Source organism: Podarcis tiliguerta (assembly GCF_965153285.1).
Source record: "Podarcis tiliguerta genome assembly, chromosome: 3".
Classification (NCBI taxonomy): Eukaryota; Metazoa; Chordata; class Lepidosauria; order Squamata; family Lacertidae; genus Podarcis; species Podarcis tiliguerta.
The window spans coordinates 45,448,452-45,469,277 of NC_139536.1; the positions used below are offsets into that span (position 1 = coordinate 45,448,452).

The window sequence follows — 20,826 nt, forward strand, 5'->3', positions numbered from 1 at the left end:
TGAGGTTTGGCTAGACACAATTTTGGTTTCAGGGGCAATCCCCGGAATGCAACCCTTGCATAAATTGCAGGCTTACTGTTCAGCTTTGGGAATAATGGTACTACCAGTATTTTAATTACATGTATCTTCATACAGATGGGATAATAGCATTTCTCCAGAATTCATTTATGACTGCCACAGAAAGTATTTTGGATTTTCTCCTCAGAAGACTTACAGCAAATGAATTAAATACTGTAAGTACTTAGTGTAAATATTGGCTTGGAATTATTATTATTTTAATTCAGAAGGGTAGCAATATTGTGAAAGTGTATTCATTTGGAATGTTCAGAAAAATATTTAAAACAGAAATGCTTTGTCAACAAACATTGTGAAAAGCATTTACTTAAACAGATGTTTTAAAATTTCTCTCTAGCCATGTAAAAATATTTGAAACCAAATGCAAAAGTGCAGATCCAGTCACACAGTTAAAATGAGTATGTTGGTTGACAAGTTATTGTAATGGAGGAGCTGGTGTAGTATTCACACTGGTTTTTAACTGAGGCTTAGTGCAAACCAGGCCATTGAGGCTGTTAGATTAATGTGAAGCAGTTGCCTGCCATAACTTGAGCAGAATGTGGGGATGGATGGGGACATACAGACCTTTGAATCTGTGACCTGCTCTTGCATGCTGCCTGCCTGCACATTCCTGCATTCATGCCAAGCAGGGGGACGGAAGGACATTAGGGCTCTGTTAATGCTTTGAAGAGCTCTCTGCAGAACAAGAATCATTAGATCTGGATCTAATTAACCATCAACATAGTTTTGCATGCCCAAATGTATCTTATATCAGCAGCCTTCTGTGTCACATGGCAATCTGCTTTTGAAACAGAGATTTGTTTGTTTGTTTGTTTGTTTGTTTGTTTGTTTTCAAGGCAATCCATGGTGTGGCCTGGAGGCAACATGCCAGTTAAAGAAAAGTCAAAAATTATACTGAGCATGTCTAAAGCAGCTACTTTGGAACTTGGCATTAATATTAAAGTAACTAATTGTGCAGACAGTATATCCTAGGTTTTGTTTTAATAACGTATCCCTTCAGATTTCAGATCTGCAGCGCTGTAATTTATATCTAGAAGTGTTGTCAGAGCTGATGAACATTTGCTCAGTCAATGGCTGGAAAAAAGGACCATCGATCTGCAGCTTCATCTCCTCTCTGATAAAGACCTCTCTCTGCAGTGTTCAAGAGGGAAATAGTGAAAAGGTATTGAGTCATAATGCTTAGGCACAGTGCACATATTTTCACAAAATACTCCTTTGCACTACTTTTGAAAGGAGAGGAGAGCAGCTTGGATTTTAAAATGTTGTGGCACTCTTCTGTTTACAGTAGAAAACCAAATACTCTTGATATGCCATAATAGATACAGATACATTTACCAGCTAATGTTTTCCAGTTTTCTGATGTGTAGTCTAAAAGTAATGAAAACAGACTATGGTCAGATATCCCAATTTTTAGTGCTGTATTGAAATAAGACCAGATCAGTTTATTAGGGCTAGGGTCCAAAGAGCCGTGAAACTGATTACGTGAGCCAAGTGCCCTCCATGTCTAATGGCAAATTGCTTTTGAAAGTGGGTGGGAAGTTTCAAAAAGAATTTGTGATGCCGCTTTGGCTCCAAGCCAGTACAAAATACCTCAATGTAGCTAGTGAAAAGGAATGTAAAGTGAGACTCACACACTTCTCTCTTTGTGCTTTGATATCAAGAGTTTGGGCAATAGGTATAAAAAGAAGAAAACCTTGAAATAAAAAGTGGCCACATTTTCTGATAATCATCTTGTGTTAGATGGTTCACATGGCAATTATACAAATCCTTACAATTTGACATTAGAAGGAAATAGAGTCCCTGCCTAATTCTATACCCAGCCTGCTGCTTTCCTCCAACCCAAAGGCAACACCTTTCTTCAGGCCCAGTCTTCATATCCTACTTTCGCTGTACAGGGCCTGTTCCCATCCCTTTGTCTCCATCTTGTGTAGAACATGCCATGCTTCCTCCTCACAATGTTAATCTAATCTATTCAAACCACCTGGCAGCTGAATATATACTGGGGGAGGAAAGGGGGCTTCTCTTCATCTACCTCATTTGCTGAACAGCTACATATAAAATATGTCACTTATTTGAGTTTTTAAAATTAAACTACTATGTGGAACAGACCTTTTATTCTATATTCAGACTAGTATAATTATTTTTATTGATATTTATTTTTTCCATACTTTATTAGAACACATTGTAAGAGTTTGAAAATTACCTGTGTAACTTCGCTTTCAGGAGGTAAAACTTGGGGAACAGATTCAGAAGGTAGTGAGTATGGCATCGCTAAGTGTGATTTGTGAAATTATTGATCAGAAGCCAGATCTTCAGCTTGAATCTCTCCCAGCTGTTGAAACCCTAAAAACAACTATTTCCTGTGCTCAACTTAACCATGTATTAAAGAAGCCTTGCAGTATGGAAAAAGATAGGTATTTGTGTTAATCACTTTGTTTAACAAATTTTAATTGGAGAGAAATCTACTATTCTAACTTCTATCTGTTTTCTTAAATCCTACCTTTATATATATAAAAGCAGAATACCTTAAAGGCTTCTTTAGTCTTCTGCCATTCCTGTTCTAGATGTGTTCCTACTATCCCATTTCCTAATATGTAAGCATTTTCCTCTTAGGATTTAGACTGCAATCCTAACCATGTCTATTCAGGAATAAATCCCATTGATTTATATGAAGTTTAATCCCAGGTAAGTGAGGTTAGGATTGCAGCCTTAGTTAAATTCTATGTGATCATGAGCTTGGAAGTATGTTCCCAGTTATGTCTGTGGGGTTGTACTGTTAATTAATTTTATTGGGTCTTGAGCTGTTGCTAGACATTTAATTTAGTCTATTCCTTTCCTTGGAGTACAATACAGTACATTTCTCTTTTTTAAAAAAAGCAAAGGTGAACTGAAATATTTTTCAACTTTTATTACAGTTATCTTGAAGAGCCAGCATCTCATCAAGGATGGGGGAAAATTGTAGCGTGTTATATACATGATCAGTGGGTTTGTCTTCATTTTGTTCTAAATAATTATCAAAAGCTTTCTAAGGACAAAAATATGGAGCACTTTTTGCCAGATGTTCAAAAATGCACAAGAATTTTACAGTCTGCGCTGGAAGCAGTGACAATTCTTCCTTCTGATCATATTTTACCTGTGTTTCATTCCATGAAAATAGTTGTTTCCAAGGTAAATGGTTTAAAACAATGTATGAATTTATTACATGGCTTTATATTTTCTGAAAAACTAAATGCTACTTCTTTTTGTCTTTAGCTTTTGGAATCCTCTGAATCTCTGTGCATAGAGGCTTTTGACTTAGCATGGAAAATTATATTTGCTCTTAGTAACACACAGCTGATCTTTTGGCCCAATCTAAAAGCTTTTGTTCAGTTTGTGTTTGATCCTGAAATTCTTGCTGCCGCAGCAAAGAACAAGAGTCAGGCATACACCAGGATAAAAGAGGTAAATGTTTTACATTTCTTGTTCTTCCTGCAATCTCTATTCTTGGCAGTTGTGTTCAGATTATCGTATCTCAGCTTGTTAACCTGAGGTGTGCACAAGTGTTCTGCTTCTGCACATAGCCCTTGAGCCATGGTTAAACTTGGAATCCCCTGGTTAACTGGGAAACTATGGTTACTAACTCTGGAAGAAGCCAGAATCAATTCATTGTTTTAATTTGGTTTAATATCCTAGGTTGTTCTGGAGCTGGTAACCTAGTTTCCCAGTTCGGAGATTCTTCGATCAATTAGAGACTTTCTGATATGATGGCAGCTCATGTGAAAGGGCCCTGTGCTCAGGCAAAATCTTATGCTATCTTGTTTAAGAACTATGATTTTCAAAACTTGCTCATAATCTTTAATTGAGCTTTCCCCCAGGTCAGTATGAAGCAAGCATATGGAAGCTTGGTTGCTGTTATGTTTTTAACCACTAAATCTAGGGATGTAGCTCAGTAGTAAAGAATATGCTTTGCATGCAGAAGGTCATAGGTTCAATCCCTGGTACGGTTGGGAGAAACTCCTCCCTGAAACTACAAAAGCTGCTGCCACTCAGTGTAGACAGTATTGAGGAAGATGGACCAATGGTCTCACTTGGTAAAAGGCCACCTCCTATGTACCTGTCAGGGAACTGCCATCAGCTCAGAGGTGAGAGGTGGAAGGGCAACTGTGTTACAGGGGAGCCTCCAAAGATATTGTGAAGCAGTTCTTCCTCGGGCAAGGAGGGAAGCCCCGCCTCCAGTGGGGAAGGGCGCAGGGATCAGAAGATGCTAGGGAGAGCCTTAACACCGAGCCTGAGCAAAGTGGAGGGGAGGCAAGTCCCCCTTTGCCAGCGCCCACTCAGCGCAGTAGGTTTGGGCGCAGAGAGGGGAGGAGAAGGATGGGGGTCACATGACTGTTATGCTGGGGAAGGTATAAGGACCGCCCACTCCCAGATTCTGCTAGCAACTGAGCAGGCATGGATTTGCGACACTCTGCACTGAAAATAGTTTTGTACAGATAATAAAGCCTGGAAAAGACAGTTTGGAGTCTTGCCTGTTTGCTCTCGAGCAACCACACCAGCACCTGACAGCACCTATGCAGAATATAAGCTGCCTCCCATCAGACTTGTGTAAAAATGACAGCTATGTATGCTATACAGTCAAACCTCGGGTCCCGAACGCCGAAAATCGGGAAGTAAATCCTCTAGTTTCTGAAAATTTTTCGGACGCCAAATGTCCAGTGTGGCGTCCGCTGAGTGCAGGAAGCTCCTGCAACCATTCGGAAGCCGCGCCTTGGTTGTCAAACATTTCGGAAGCCGAACGGGCTTCCGGAACAGATTACGTTCAGCAACCAAGGTTTAACTGTATAACTATATAAACTATATATGCTTTTGTTTTACTTCAAATCCATGTTTCTTAAACTTCTTAAAATGCAGGAACGTATAGGAGAAAAATGTTACTTAAACAGTAGTATGCAAAATGTGAACTTTTAATGCTAACTTGCTTTTACAGAGGTACTCATTTGTACCCACTGAAACAAGACTTGCTTTTTTTAAAATATGCTAAAACCAGTAAATGATTGAAATGATTTCCCCCCTCTTTAAGATCATATTTCAGATGATTGAAATGTCTTCAACAAGGACTGGCGTCTTTAATATGTTGTTGACTTACTGCTGTCAGTCTTGGCTATTTCCTACTTCTGATGACCCGAATGCTGTTGAAAAGGCTTTTTCAAATGCTAGCAATTACAGTGAACTTGTAGTAGAGGCCTGTTTATTTGGAACTGTTTTCAGGCGTGATCAAAGGTAAAAAGAAAAGCAATGTTACTTTTGTGTTGCACTTGGGAAATGTATTGCTGATTTATGTAATAATTTCCAGAGTTGGTTTTTGTTGTAGCAAAAGTAACAAAGGGTTGTATCCAGAAGGGGAACAAAGTTTCACTTGAGCGATGGGGCTTCCCTTTCCTCTTCTACTTCCTCCAGCTCTCTGCACAACCTCAATACAGGCATACCTTGGTTTTCGAACAGCCTAGTTCTTGAACATTTTGGCACCCGAACAATTGAAACCCAGAAGTGATTGTTCTGGTTTTCGAACGTTCTTTGGGAAGCCGAACATCCGATGGGGCTTCTGCAGCTTCCGATTGGCTGCAGGAGCTTCCAGCAGCCAATCAGAAACCAAACTTTGGTTTTCGAATGCGTTGGAAGTTGAATGGACTTCCAGAACAGATTCCATTCAACTTCTAAGGTACCACTGTATTGGCTCGAGGGTTTAGGGATCCTCCTCAGGAGAACTTGAGCCTGGAGGAAGAGGATATCCTGTTGTGCAAGCAGGACTTCAAAGCGTCTTGTGTCATCTTAAAGATCAGTACATTTATTATGTATTATTTTGCATGGATCTGTACCACAAGACTTTCTGTTGTCCTTATGGATTTATCTATTTTTTCATTTTTAGTAAATGCAAAATGAAGCATAAACAAAATCCTCACAGGAAACAGGTTAGAAATATTGAAGCAGAGACAAAATGGGGGTCAGAGATATCAACAATACATACCAGACTTTTCAAAGAATAGAAATTATAACAAGTCTATAAAAATAGAAACATGGAGATTCCTTAATTTCTCAGGGTAGTGAACTGCATTTCCAGCAAACCTTAGTTTCTGAAGCTCTGCACAAATTTCCCGCTTTATTGTATCATCCATTTATAGGCTGGGGGTGAAGGTGATTGGTATGATTATGATGTTTATGTTAATAATGCAGAACAAAGAAATTTCTCCCTTTTATGTGGATTAATGATGGCAGGGAACCTTACACTATAATAAGTAAATATTGAAAAAAAAACACTATTTTTTTCTTCTCCTTTTAAATACATCAAGACTCGTTCAGGAAGTATGTGCTTTTATAGAAAATATTGGAGATGAATGTGCAGCAAATGTTGTTACAGAAAGGTCGGTATTTCATCACCTGGTTTTATAATAGTTATAATTCACTGTATCTGTACCCTTCATAACATTCATCTCCCCACTTCTGTTTCTTCTGAATCATTGTTTCCTGAATTGTGCTTCAGAAAAAATTATCTAAACAGTAGGGTGCTAGGAAGTCATCATGAAAAAGAAAATAACAAGGAAACTGTGCTCTTACAAACATTATAGCCAGGATCCAGAGAACTGCACAGCTAGTTTTGTTCATCCAATGAGATTCTGGGCTTGTGTGTTTTCAACAGCAGTCTTCCATGGTTTTGAAACTGAGCAGAGTTTCAAAAGTTGTTTGCCATTTGAAGATGGGGAGTGAAAAATCCTCCAAGGCATGTCCCAAGCCTTTTGGACATGTGTAAAATAGCTCTTTAGATTTTGTTTCCATGATATGGTCAGACAGAGACAGCATGTTGAGCTAGGTAAATTCTTAATCCTGTTATGAGAGCCACATTTGCCCCCCCCCCCCCCAGCCTCAGATTCCTCATTCCTGATCTATGGCATAAATCATGCTATATAGCTTCAACAAGATTAATTCCACAGTTTCAAACTTGATCCTGGTAGGGCATCTGCCTGTAAAAATGCAAGTGTTTGCTTTATCCTAGCAGCCCAGCCAAATTAGAAGTGGGGGGGGGGGAGCAATTATTGTGGCTCCCTTAAGTAGATGTTTGCACCACTGAAATATAAAGCTGAAATGGGGAGTGACTTATGCAAAAAAGGGAGCACACGGTCAGAGGATTAAAAAAAGTAATATATTGTATTACAGTACGAACAGAGATGACCATTATGTGAGAGTTTGCGCCATCAAATTTCTGTGCTTGCTGGATGAGACAAATACATTGCACAAGAAGTTTATAGAAGACTTTGTGATGAAACTACTTGATAGGGTAGGTATCTGTTTATGGTGCTTTGTGCATATGTCTTGGCTTTACAGTTGGTCTGCTCTGGTTGCTGGGGAAATAGCAGCCCCCGTACCCTCACAGAGGTTATTTCCATACTGTTATTGTTTTGTGGCAATCATGCCCTTCATTTCTTTGCTTGCTTTGCTGTCACTGTAGCTTGTAATAAAGATAAGATGGGAAATGATGGAAAAGAAGGGATGGAAAATGTGAAAGCCTGGGGGTGTGTGAATGAAGCAGCTTATCCAAAAGTTGCTGCTTATATGACACCTATTAATCATGGGGCAAGATATACAACAGCATTGTGTTAGCTACGTCAGATATTTGTGTTAGCTGCTTCAGAATATGTAAGGTTGCTCCTGAAGAAGGAACCAGTTCCAAAACTAGATTGAGCTACACTAAACTTTAATAGTTGTCGCTTTTCAGAACCAAAACTCCTCTTTGCATTCTGTGTATACTGTAGATATCTACAGCGTTCAAATCCAGGATGTATTTCTGCAGCTAGAGTACTGTCATCTTTATGAGAGTTGTGTACAGGGTCTTCCTTACTTGCGAATTACTGCATTCAGTGATCTTTCATCTAGCTTGGAGATGCTAGGAAGAAGTATCCTGCATCTGCTGTTCTTTTGACCTAGACTCTCCCTTGTGATTAACCTTTTCAACCAGAACTGAAAGAAACTAAAGTACCAAAGCATTCAGCTTGAGCAAATTTATATTCTCTACAGGGTGAACTCATGACCAAATCAAAAAACCGCTATTATGTGAACTCCTTACAACACAGAATTAAAAATCGACTGTGGCAGACATTGCTAGTTCTGTTTCCAAAACTTCATGAGGTACTGTTTTTCATAGCATTTGTTTTTATTACTTATTTTATTACTTATGAAGGGAAAGCTAATTAATAAAACAGCTTTTCTATTTATAAAATGGGGTGCATGTAAGACTTCCTTCCAGCATATAATTTCCCTAAGAAGAATTGCTTAGAATTAAGAAGGTAGGCTGCTTTTGTGGCTGTACTATTAGTTTTTTAATTGACTGGCTAAATTGAAATGATTCATTTGCTCTTTTACTGCTTTTTATTTTTGTTAGTTTGTTGTCTGTTTTGAAAGAAAACCCTTTTAAAACCCTGGGAAGGAAGGAGTAGTGTGTTTGTGTGTGATTGATGTAGGTTTACAAAGTATAATTGATTTCATACCTGTTATTTTATCTAGGATATTTTAACAAGAACTATTGACAGGATTCTACAAGCTGGACATAGTAATAATCAAGCATCAGTAAAGTACTTAATAGAATGGAATATCATATTGATTCTACATAAGTTTCCTCATTTTCTTCAAAAGTTCTGGGATTGTTTTAACTATGTGAGTAGTAAGGTATTTGGTTGTTCAATTGTGAATAAATCATATATGTTTTTATTGAGTCCTTAAGTACTATTCAAGTATTAATTTTGTTTTTCTTAAATGGATTCCAGGGACAGGGGTAACATTTACCATTGAATATATTGACGTTGATAATATATGTAATAATTGTGTTAAAGCAGTTAAGCCCCTGTATTTTGGAGGCATGAATGACTGTTTCTGGGTTCAAAATTGGTTGCTAAGCTGTAATTAAACTATAAGGAACTACATGCATTGGGAAACCTTGATACTAACAGATGGCTTATTTTTCAGGGTGAAGACCAGCTTAAAACTAGCATTTGCACATTTTTAGCAGTGATGTCACATTTTGACGTAATTCTCCAAAATATATCTGAGAAGGTACATTTTTTTGGTTGAAACTGAGAAATGGGGTGTAGGGAACAAATAATAATCATCCGCTAACTATATCTTGTTGAGGTTACTGCAATGTGTTTTATGGGGCTGCCTTTCAAGACCACTCAGAAACTTTAAAGACCAAGGCCTATCTACTCCAAACCAGTGGCAAACCACTGGATAGCAATTACAAGCCACCTAGCAGGGTATGAGTACAGTGGCTGTCTCTCCTGCTGTTAATCCCTTAGCACAGGCATAGGCAAACTCAGCCCTCCAGATGTTTTGGGACTACAACTCCCATCATCCCCAGCTAACAGGACCAATGGTCAGGGATGATGGGAATTGTAGTCTCAAAACATCTGGAGGGCCGAATTTGCCTATGCCTGCCCTTGCAGCTGGTATTCAGAGATGTGCTGCCCCTGATTCTGGAGGTAGAATATGGCTATCATGACTAGTAGCTGCTGATAGCTCTGTCCTCCATGAATTTGTCTAATCCCCTTTTAAAGCCATCTATATTGGTGACCATCACAGCAAATCCCATAGTTCAGCTATATGCTGTGAAGTAGTACTTCATTTTGTCCATTCAACTTAATTAGATGACCTGGGTTCAGGTACTTTGAGAAAGGGAGAAAAACCTTTCTGTATCCATTTTCCCTACACCTTACTCATCATACCCCTCCTGGTAGAATGCCCCCCCCATGCCTTCACTTGGCTAGATTGCTGACTATCACAGGTCATTTGGACCATATCTTGCATGTTTAAAAGTTTCACTGGTTCCCCATGCATTTCTAGGTTTAAATAAGTGGTTCCAACCTGTAAAGTTCCGTATTTTGAAGACCACTTGCTCCCATTCAAGCCTGCTTCTTCATTAAGGTCATCTGGAGAGGCCCTTTTTTAGATACCTCCAGCTACAGAGGTTAGTGAATGGTGACTGAGAATCGGGTCTTCTCAGCAGTGATGCACTGGCTCTAGAATGTCCTCCCCAGGTCTGTGCACGTAGCGTCTGTACTTAGGAGTTTTAGGCTGCATGTGAAAACAGCTCTCCCCCCCCCCCCCGGCTGCCTCTTTAATAACTACGTTGTAACATCACAACACTGATGTTCACTTTAAAGCATCCCCAAACTCGGCCCTCCAGATGTTTTGGGACTACAACTCCCATCATCCCTAGCTAACAGGACCAGTGGTCAGGGATGGCGGGAATTGTAGTCCCAAAACATCTGGAGGGACGGGTTTGCAGGTGCCTGCTTTAGAATGTATTGGTCTGTTAAGTGAGGTCCAGCTCCGAGGGCCTTCTGGTGGTTCCCTCATTGCGAGAAGTGAAGTTACAGGGAACCAGGCACCGGGCCTTCTCGGTATTGGAGCCCGCCTTGTGGAACGCCCTCGCATCAAATGTCAAGGAAATAAACAACTATCTGACTTTTAGAAGACATCTGAAGGCAGCCCTGTTTAGGGAAGTTTTTAATGTCTGATGTTCTATTATATTTTTAATATTTCGTTGGAAGCCATCCAGAGTGGCTGGGGAAACCCAGCCAGATGGGTGGGGTATAAATAATATGTTGTTGTTGTTTAGCAATATTAGGAAATGTTAATAGTTTTTACTTTGCAATGTTTTGGCGTTTGTTTTGTTCTGTTTTTAATTTGTAGGCCACTTTGAAAATATGTTATTGAATGATGGAAGACAATTTATTATTAATTATTAAAATTAATATACATTTGCAGATATATGTTGCTTTATAATGCTGCAAATTAGCTAAGAGTTGAAGGCTATGCATAGAAGTATAATTCTATATGGACTAAAAGCTAGAGTAAATCTTATGTTTGGATGTAGGATTTCTTGATAAAACTTCAGTTGAACTTCCAGCTCATTGCCGTGTCAATTTAAAAATGTTTCACGTTAGGAATTAGATGAGTTATAGTTATACGACTTCTTACATATTGCTTCTTACAAGAAATGTATGACCTACTAAAGGAATGCCTTTCTCCCTCTAGACACCAGCCTTAAAGAAAGCCCTCGTCGTTGTTCTACAGTGGTGTTTCCATCACAATTTCAGTGTACGACTTTATGCTTTAATTGCCCTTAAGAAAATTTGGGGAATGTGTAAAGCATTGTGTGTGGAAGATTTTGAAGCTTTAGCTCCAGTTATTGAATGTAGTCTCAATCAAGCAGAAAGCATGCATGGAACAGGGTTAGTAGCACATAATCCTTTTAAAATACTGCTATGAAACTAATGATGCTCCAAAATGAAAACACTTTCTAGACCACTTACGGATGAATCTGATTTTCTCAAGGAGCACTTTGTTATACCCATAGTTGTGTTGTCTCATCTGAACAAGTTAGAACATTTTAAAATAAACCAAATTCAGCAGTAACAGATAAAGTGAAATTACGAAAAATGTCTGGGGATTTCTTTTTCATCAGAAGCATACCTGGCCTGTGAAACAGAAAACTAGACTGCTTGTCTCTTGAATTTTAATAAACTGACTTGCACTCCACTTATTTGAATATAGGTCAGTCACTTCCTTATTATTATTGATGGATTAGATAGAAGATACTGGTGGCTTGTGGAGTAAAAGGGAGAGACCAATAGTGTGGCAATTTGTTTATTCTTTGGGAGACTGTGAGGTTAAATTGATCTGAAAGTGCTGCATTAATATATGACTTAATGTCTGGAAGAATGTTGAGTGGTGAACCAAATAAGGCAGGTAAGTAATAACCGTGTAGTTGTATAAAGTAGGATTGCTCTTGTATAGTGCATTGTATATAAACACAAATAATAATGAAATTGTAAGCATTTTTACGCAGAAGAAAGTCCCATAGAGTTCAGTGGATCTTACTCTTGAGGTGATTATGCTTAGAATTGCAACTTTGAACTATGCACGGTCTGGGGAAGAAGGTTTAATCCTTTGAATATATTTCATTCATTATATTATATTATATTATATTATATTATATTATATTATATTATATTATATTATATTATATTATTAACCTGGCCAGAGCCTCTGAAATGGGACAAGTTAAAGATATAAATTTCATAACATATATATATATATATATATATATATATATATATATATGTTGTGATTCACAGACCCACAAATGAGTTTTTCCAGCTGTTTGTTCTGCAGCAGCTTCCACTGCCAAATCATGGAACTACTGTTTAAATTCCATAAAAAGCAGCTGCAATATGTAATTTGCCCCAAGTGTTTCAGCACAGAAAAGGGCTGGAAGAATTGTGATGCATATTGCTTAAAACAATGAGTTTTATCAATGAATCAATGAGTCGTAGCCATAGAATCTAACTCACAGATATGTGTATGCTCAAATGTGATTTATTCAGTGGAGAGACCTCAGCTTAGTGTGAAAGGAAACCATGTGGAGATCAGGTCCCTCTATTGAAACCACGTGGCGCTCTTTGCACCACAAAGAAATTCCCTTGATCGAGGCGATGTTGTGTAATACCTCATAATTACCCTTGTGCTTACTAGTTGGAAAGTGACCAAATCGTAATAGAAAAGAAGAATTATGCTGCAATCCTTACCCGACTTATCTGGGAGTAAGCCCCATTGAATTAACTAGGACTTACTTCTGAATATACATGGTTAGGATTGCTTTTTGGTAACGTTCTAAAAAGAGGCTTATTGAGACATTTTCTTGTCATACATCATACTATTATGCTTACAATGCAGGAATGCTAAAAAGAATTGGCAGCGCATCCAAAAACACTTTTTCTTTGAAAACTTTCATCCACTTAAGGATTACTGTGTTGAGGTAAGTACATAAATATTCACTGTTTTGTTTATTTTGTTTTTTTAAAAAAAACAACCTTAGATCTGTCTAATCGATGACACTGCTAGTGTGATCAAGGAGACATGGCTTCAAATTTCCACTCATTCAAGAAACTAACTGGATGACCTTAGGTCATTAAGCAAAGGCATTTTTGTGTGTGTGTTGAAAACATCAGTCTCACTGCCAAAGTCATCCTAATTCTGCACCATACTGTTTTTATATGTGTGCTTACTTTGCCTAATGTACAGTTCAGTCCTGTGCATGTCTTCACAGGCATAAGCCCCATTGTTCTCAACAGGACTTACTTCCAGATAATACACGATTGCTTCCTTATTCAGCTTTTGCTACAGGACCCTTAAATCACGCACCCCAGATATTTAGAAATTCACTAAACCCCTTCTGTTTCTTGAAATTTTATCCAATATTGTACATATTCATAAAAGCTAGAAACAGACATTAAATAAGAAAATGAAAATCCAGGGTCTGAATTTCACGTTTCTTTGCAACCTCAGGATGTACGCAACCCTGAACCCCATATAGAAGCATGTGCTTTGGGAAATGACTACTTACTTGGAACATGTCTTATTTTATGGATTGCCATTATGCAGTTAGAGAAGGTGGGCAGAGCAGTTCAATTAGGGTGGAGAATTTATGGTGGTTTGTTGTTGTTGTTTAGTCGTTCAGTCGTGTCCGACTCTTCGTGACCCCATGAACCAGAGCACGCCAGGCACTCCTGTCTTCCACTGCTACCCGCAGTTTGGTCAGATTCATGTTTGTAGCTTCAAGAACACTGTCTAACCATCTCGTCCTCTGTCGTCCCCTTCTCCTTGTGCCCTCCATCTTTCCCAGCATCAGGGTCTTTTCCAGTGAGTCTTCTCTTCTCATGAGGTGGCCAAAGTATTGGAGCCTCAGCTTCACGATCTGTCCTTCCAGTGAGCACTCAGGGCTGATTTCCTTAAGAATGGATGCGTTTGATCTTCTTGCAGTCCATGGGACTCTCAAGAGTCTCCTCCAGCACCATAATTCAAAAGCGTCAATTCTTCGGCGATCAGCCTTCTTTATGGTCCAACTCTCACTTCCATACATCACTACTGGATTTATGGTGGAAGAACCGCCAAATCCAGAGTCCTCCTGACCAGGGTGGCAAGACACGAAGTACACCAACTCTTGGTATTTCCCCTCCAATGTCAGGAAAGTGGGAAGGTTTTGGATACGGCAGATCTTCTTAATATACCCATATGATGTCCATTTTATCTCCCTACTGACATTGCAGGTGGGGTTGTACTCTAAATATGCTTGCCTTCCGTTAAAGTCAATAAGATTTAAGCCCAGTCATACCTTGGCAGTTGAACGGAATCCATTCTGGAAGTCTGTTCAACTTCCAAAACGTTTAAAAACCAAAGCACTGCTTCTGATTGGCTGCAGGAAGCTCCTGAAGCCAATCAGAAGCCGCAGAAGCCCTGTTTGACGTTCGACTTCCGAAAGAACATTCACAAACCGGAACACCCACTTCCAGGTTTCGATTGTTCGGGAGCCAAGGCATTCAAGATCCAAGGTATAACTGTACACTGAAATATCAGTAGGACAGACTGAATCATCATTTCGTTTCTCTTATTATAATAGGGCACTAATGCTTCACTTCGACTGGTTCATGGCTAATATACTTCGGCATTTTCAGTGCTAGTTCAATTTTCCAAATATTATTTTTCAGACAATATTTCACACCTTGCCGCATCTTTCAGAAATTGCAGAAGAGGAATTGATTTCTCTATCTAAATTTAAAGCATTCACAGACATCCCACTGAGCTCAACATTTCCATTCTCTCATTCTCGAACTTCACTTCTTGATCTGAAGCAGTGTGACTGGTCTCAGCAAGATTTGGGTAAATAACTAGTGCTGGCTTAAATAGTCACATATATTTTATATACTTCTTTTAAAATTAATTGTGCAGTATTTTAACAACACAAAATGTTAAATGGTTATGAAGAATATTATCTGCCCTCAGTATTTAATTTCTAATATGCTAGGATTCTCAGCAGAGTTTGTTGCATTCAGGTAACTGAATAATCAATCTTAGGTTTGAGTTCAGCTGAATCAAGCAGCCAAAGGCAATGGACAGATGTTCAAAAAAAGATAATTCCTTGGAAGGACAGTACTCTGGAGCTTGTATTTCAAGATCGGGCTACTAAACTTGGAAAAGCAAACAATAAACTGATTGTAGTGGCTTCACTCATTGATAAACCTACCAATTTAGGAGGTAAGATCTTACTCACTTGAAACTACTAGTATTTGAAAGTATGTTATGTGACTTACATTTTTTAAAAAGCAAACTTTATATATTCAACCTCTATATATAGAGGATTTCCAATGGAAATTGCATTTAATCATCAAACTACAGCACAAAAGAGAACTGCCTTTCACTTCCCCCCCTGACATTACCATAAATTAGTGTACTTTAGCCACTTGCAGTAATTAGTTGTTTGCGGGGCCATGTTATAGGCTGATGAGGATGCTTAGTTTAAGATCTTTAAGGGAAGAGTGAGTCATGCTATTGTATTTTTGTATAGCCTGATAGACCCACCATGAATGCCCTTCTTCAGCATCTAAGTGCCCCATTCAGTTAATGAAATATGACTCATATTAAATGAAAGTGTTCTGCTTCTTTGTAGGCTTGTGTCGTACATGTGAAATATTTGGGGTGTCGGCTCTCATTGTTGGCAGCCTTCATTATATAAATGACAAGCAATTTCAGTACCTCAGTGTTTCTGCTGAACAATGGCTTTCCCTTATTGAGGTGAGCAAAGAGTATATTACTTGTTGACTACTTAAATGTAACTTAACTTGCCTCAGTTTTTCATGAATGGGCTTGCCTAACATTGTATGGGATTAAAATTCTTTATGCTAGTGTTGAAGTGTTATGTATTAGTCTGCTACCTTTACAACTCTTTCCTGTGATTGACTGGGTTGAGCCTCTGGCTGTTTTACTACAGTTAAGCACTTTGACATTTCTTTGATTTCAATGGGAACTTTAAGCATGTGTGTCCCTGAAGTTATCTCCGACTAGCATTGCTGGAGTGGGGGGCAAACCATGGGAGTGAGGGCTACTGTCTTCATAGCTTGTTTGTGGGATTTATGGAGGCATCTGGCTGTCAGCTGGAAACGAGTTGCTGCACTAGATGGATTCCCAACCTAATACCCCCCTTTTTTGTTTTGATTGATTGAACCTAGCAGTGTGGCTTTATGAATCTTATAAGGATACTGTATCACTCTACATGATGTTAGCCTTTCAACTGATCAAAATCTGACATGCTTTGACTGATACAGCTATTTGTACTATATTAATAGAGGTTTGCATTCAAACATTTCTAAACTAATCTCACTTTTTAAAAAATAAATAAATGTGCAGGTAAAGCCATTCCAGCTTGCTGATTATTTGGAGCAGAAGAAAATGGAAGGCTACACTATAATAGGTGTAGAGCAAACGGCTAAAAGTTGTGATCTGACAGAATATTGTTTTCCAGAGAAATCCCTCTTGCTGCTGGGGTAAATAAAAAAACCAAAACTTTTTAAATATAACATGATTCTAAATAATTTTTTGGTAGTGAAAGCTGAGAATTGTAGAGTTTGAGGAAAATGAAAAGATCAGCTGTAATTGTTGTTCCCATTTACTGTAGTGGCTGAATAGGACTAGAATAGAAATATATGAAGGCCTCAACCACCCAGCTGTCCATCATTGTAGTTTTATTTCTGATGGTCCCCTGGTATAGAACTCACTCATTCCAGATACTTTTGTCCTCCCCATTCAACAGGGCGGTAGGCTTATTTTTCATGTGCTTGAAATGGATGTAAAACAGTGACACATCAACTAATTACACCATATAACAGCACTGAGCACTGTTTTTAGGAAGTGAGGCAGGAGTCATATTAATTGCAATTGATCTGTCTTAAAAGCAATATTAGTTATGAAAGGGGACTGAGGAAATGTTATCACTGTATCACAGTGCTGTCTTCTCTACTAAGTATATGATTAACATTATCTGGCCCAGTAGCAGCAGTGGCTCCTCAGGCAGGGTCTTGTTACCCAGTATCATTTTATTTGGATATTCCTTTGATTAAATCTGGGTCTTTTTGCACGCTGAGTAGATGCTCTCGGACTGAACTGCACCCCCTCTGCTAATTGTGATAAATGTTTGTGTGCTTTTCTTGTCAGAAATGAGCATGAGGGAATCCCTGCAAATCTGATTCAGCAGTTGGACACCTGTGTAGAAATTCCTCAGCAAGGAGTTATCCGGTCACTTAATGTCCATGTAAGTGGAGCTCTGCTCATTTGGGAATATATAAGGCAACAGATCGTCAAGGAAAAAGAATGAAGATAAATACATGAATCTTGTCAAAGCTGTTGCTCTGATGGTGCTAAGAAATTCATGGAGTAGAGATACTGCACAAAAGAATAAGTTTTGTATTTTGCATGCCTTCATTTTTTAAAAGAACTCAAATGCCTTAAACCATGACTGTATTGAAATATTCATTGATAATAAATATTCTTTCAGTATACAAGTTTCTTGGTGTAGTTTATGTTGCTGAAAACATCTCTTTATATTCTTCTTCGGTGGGTTCCAAATGACCATTTTGTAGCAGGGTGACAACTCAAGTTTGTGGGTTCCCTTCAACCATACACAGAGCTGCTGGGGCAATGCTCCTATTTTATCAACTAAATATGCAAACAGACTCAATGTGTACACTGGCATGACTGCACAATAACTAGCATTTGGCTAATTTTATTTATTCACTTGTGAAGATCGACTATCAAAATGGATGTAAGTGTTCTGTTAATGCAAAGGAAACTACTTGAAAGAAGAAACTGGTAATGAACTCACAATGTAACATTTGAGTAGATACAGTGCACCAATTCGCCCTTTATTGGTAGTAGCAACTTCAGTGAGGTGTGGTTGGGAGCCTCTTCTCTTCACTGTGCACTTCAAAGTACATACAGGCTAGGAGCCTTCACACCGATGCCAGAAAAACAAGTATAGCTTTTGAAATTATTTATAGGCCATCACTGTCCTTTACTGATACTGACACTTTTAAGCATCACTCAAGTGCTCTTCTTCTGCAGGCTCCTTTGTCGTGGCTGTATTTATAAAAGCTGATGAGTAGCTATGACTTCTCAGTTGTCTCTGAAGGCTGAAATTCTCCTGCTTCCAACTTTGCTTTATATTTTAGATAATCTCTTCTTCTATCAAAATATTTAACCTGTTTTGAACAAGATCACTGTTAGGAAATGAGATTGACACAGTAAAATTCTAGTGTAATGAAAACAGGAAGAACCTCTTTTGATTATCATGGCAGCATTTCAGATCTAGATATGTAACCATGCTGATCTACTCTGAACGTTTCAGGGTCCTCAACTCCCTTAAGGGAGAATTCTCCCCAAGTTCTACTACCAAACAGTTCTAATGTCTTCTTACAGTGAAATGTGGGGTGCCACAATCAACCCTACCTAATTGGTCAGGCAAATATCTCTGAGATGCTCACACAACCCTTGAGGTATTTGATATAGAACACTACAATTTACACCCCTATCAGTGCTATGCCAGTTTATAGGGTTTATCTCATTGCTGGTAAAGAGAAGTACATACTGGAAACCTAGGAAGCCACCTTACAAGAGTCAGACATAGCCTAATGTTGTCTACAGTGACTCTTCAGGGTTTCAGACAGGAAGTCTTTCTCAGTCCTATCAGGAGATGCTGGGATATTTGGTGGGGGGGGGGAATTTGTGCTGCTTACCCACTGTTGTGGACACACATTTTCAAAAGAGCACCTAAGTTTCTCACACTTTGATGCCTCTTCCATATTATCATCTAAGCACTTCCAGTACTCATCCCGAGCTCCCCAGCAAGCCTTCCTTTCCTTCATTGATGGAGCTGTCATTTCTGTCACAAGAAACAAAAGATTGCTGTTATTCTTCAACTACTTAACATAACTTAACAAGTCACCATCCAATCCTACACTTTATTGAACCTAAACTGTTTTTTACTTGAGTCTAACATTGAATGTTAGTGTTTTTTTTAAGTATTTTGAAAGGCACTGTATTTATAAGGGGGCAATACTGAATTGAAAAGATAATCATAGCTATGAAGTCTGATACTTTGTATGTAGCCTGTCAACATTGTTACAGTTACAAGGCCTATGTCAGCTATCTGAAGTATAACTGTGAACAGCTAAAATAGGGGTGGTTAACCAGCAGCCCCCCAGGGGTTGTTGGACTACCAACTCCCATCATCCTTGACCATGATGGGGGCTGATAGGAGCAGTAATCCAACAATATCAAAAGGGTCATAAATTAGCTGCCCCGCCCTGCAGTAGATAGCAGATGATCCTGACAGTAATTGCCCGAAAGGACTGTCACAACCTTGTCCAGTCAATGTGGTCTGGTGGTCAGGGGAGACAGAAGAACCCAGAAAGAGTGTGAAGAGCTGAAATCTCTTAAAAATTGAATTCGTGAAAGCAATAACAGTATTCACATTTTAAGAGAGTATTCTTGACCAAGATTCAGGTGATTTAAATTCAGGCATAGCTTGCTTTATTGAGCTTTGCTTTACCATACTTTGCATATATTGCCCCTTATATAAGGACATTGGTGCAACTGCTGGCAGCCCTTACCTTCCACCACCTCTTCTGGTTACAGCTCACTAGGGTTAGAGCTGGCTTTTTTCTAGCATGTAAAGCACTGTTCGACTCATGTCCTGCTTTTGCGCTTCCAATGGGCATCTGGTTGGCCAATGCAAGATCGAGACACTGGACTAGATGGGCCATCTATCTGATCCAGCAGGTGCTGCTTATGTTTTGGGAGCCTTTGGAGGGGGTGCAATTGTGTGGGCCACAATCTGCCTTACGATTACATAAATATACTGAGATTCCAAGGTTGGTATTGTTTGGTTCACAGCAGAGTCTAAAGCCCAGAGATTTTAACTGTAGTAAAAAAACCTGACACACCTTATGTTTAAGGAGGCACCATTTCATAAGTTCTCCGAAACGCGATCTTCTTAAAAGCAGACAACAATGTCTACAGTGCACTGTTACTTAGTGTTTCAAGAACACTAACACCATGTAAGACTGGTTCGTCGTACAAACAGCGTGCAAAACTACTGAACACTAGAAACCCTACAGTTTGCCACCTGCATTGGGCACATAAAACAATCCCAGGTTGTCAGGTGAAGAGTTTTAAGAAAAGCATTGTATTGCTGGGCATTTGCCACATTGCACGCGACCAACCTGAGCTGCTGAACTCGGGGCTAAAGAACGGGGCTCCCCAGGGCACCTATCCCCAAAGTCCAGTTTCTGCAGTGAATCGCCGAAAGGAGCGCGCGCGGTCTCTCCCGCCGTTTCCCTCCAGGGGCCCCGCAGAGCCGCCTGCACGGAAGGCGCCGCCGCGTGACCGAGTCCCGCGCCCTCGCCGCGCCTGGAGAGCGATGCCAAGTGGGCACAAGGCAGGGGAAGCGCGCGGAGGAGGCTCTGCTTGCCCTCCACGCTCGGCTGCTACAGTTTGGGGAGTCACCTCCTCCTCTCCGCCCGCAGAAGGGCTGAGAAGGGTCTCCCCGCTTTCTCGCGCTCAGAAGGGTCTCCCCGCCCGACAGAAGCGGCCGCTCCTCTGCGGGAAGCCAGGCTCCCGACCTCCAGACAAGGTGAGGATTCTACACGCGCCGCCTTCACTTACCCGCCGCACTTCCGGCTGAGCTTGAAAAGCCCGGATGTGCATCCAGGTGTCGAACACACAACACACCGGAAGCGCATGCGCAGCTAACATGGAGCGCCTGAGCTTATTATGACAACGCGGAGGCGGAGAAGAGAGGATGTCTCTCTCCGCCTGCTGCGTTATAGGCTGCGC

At 39.7% G+C, this 20,826-nt stretch overlaps 2 protein-coding genes across 3 annotated transcripts in view; one reads left to right on the top strand and one right to left on the bottom strand.

Moving 5' to 3' along the window:
- Positions 1-17,495, top strand: part of TARBP1 (tRNA guanosine 2 -O-methyltransferase TARBP1) — a 33,647-nt gene extending 16,152 nt beyond the window's left edge. Inside the window, exons 13-30 of the mRNA XM_083433875.1 lie at positions 136-233; positions 1,076-1,237; positions 2,299-2,489; positions 2,991-3,243; positions 3,328-3,516; positions 5,135-5,334; positions 6,402-6,473; positions 7,264-7,384; positions 8,122-8,232; positions 8,608-8,757; positions 9,067-9,153; positions 11,137-11,333; positions 12,838-12,919; positions 14,649-14,820; positions 15,016-15,195; positions 15,608-15,732; positions 16,345-16,481; positions 17,149-17,495. Coding sequence (XP_083290001.1) covers positions 136-233; positions 1,076-1,237; positions 2,299-2,489; positions 2,991-3,243; positions 3,328-3,516; positions 5,135-5,334; positions 6,402-6,473; positions 7,264-7,384; positions 8,122-8,232; positions 8,608-8,757; positions 9,067-9,153; positions 11,137-11,333; positions 12,838-12,919; positions 14,649-14,820; positions 15,016-15,195; positions 15,608-15,732; positions 16,345-16,481; positions 17,149-17,308 — 2,687 coding nt within the window. The 3' untranslated portion in view covers positions 17,309-17,495. The remainder of the gene's footprint in view (positions 1-135; positions 234-1,075; positions 1,238-2,298; positions 2,490-2,990; positions 3,244-3,327; positions 3,517-5,134; positions 5,335-6,401; positions 6,474-7,263; positions 7,385-8,121; positions 8,233-8,607; positions 8,758-9,066; positions 9,154-11,136; positions 11,334-12,837; positions 12,920-14,648; positions 14,821-15,015; positions 15,196-15,607; positions 15,733-16,344; positions 16,482-17,148) is intronic.
- Positions 17,496-17,685: 190 nt separating this feature from the next.
- Positions 17,686-20,797, bottom strand: COA6 (cytochrome c oxidase assembly factor 6). Of its 2 annotated transcripts, none has more exons than XM_083433940.1 (3): positions 20,656-20,797; positions 18,726-18,871; positions 17,686-18,191 (listed from the first exon to the last, which is right to left on the bottom strand). In XM_083433940.1, exons 2-3 carry the CDS (start codon positions 18,867-18,869, stop codon positions 18,096-18,098), a joined length of 240 nt encoding a protein of 79 aa, XP_083290066.1. In that variant the 5' UTR covers positions 18,870-18,871; positions 20,656-20,797; the 3' UTR covers positions 17,686-18,095. The 2 variants fall into 2 exon arrangements, with proteins under 2 accessions (XP_083290066.1, XP_083290065.1); XM_083433939.1 differs by lacking the exon at positions 20,656-20,797 and adding an exon at positions 20,214-20,649.
- Between the last annotated feature and the right edge of the window lie 29 nt (positions 20,798-20,826).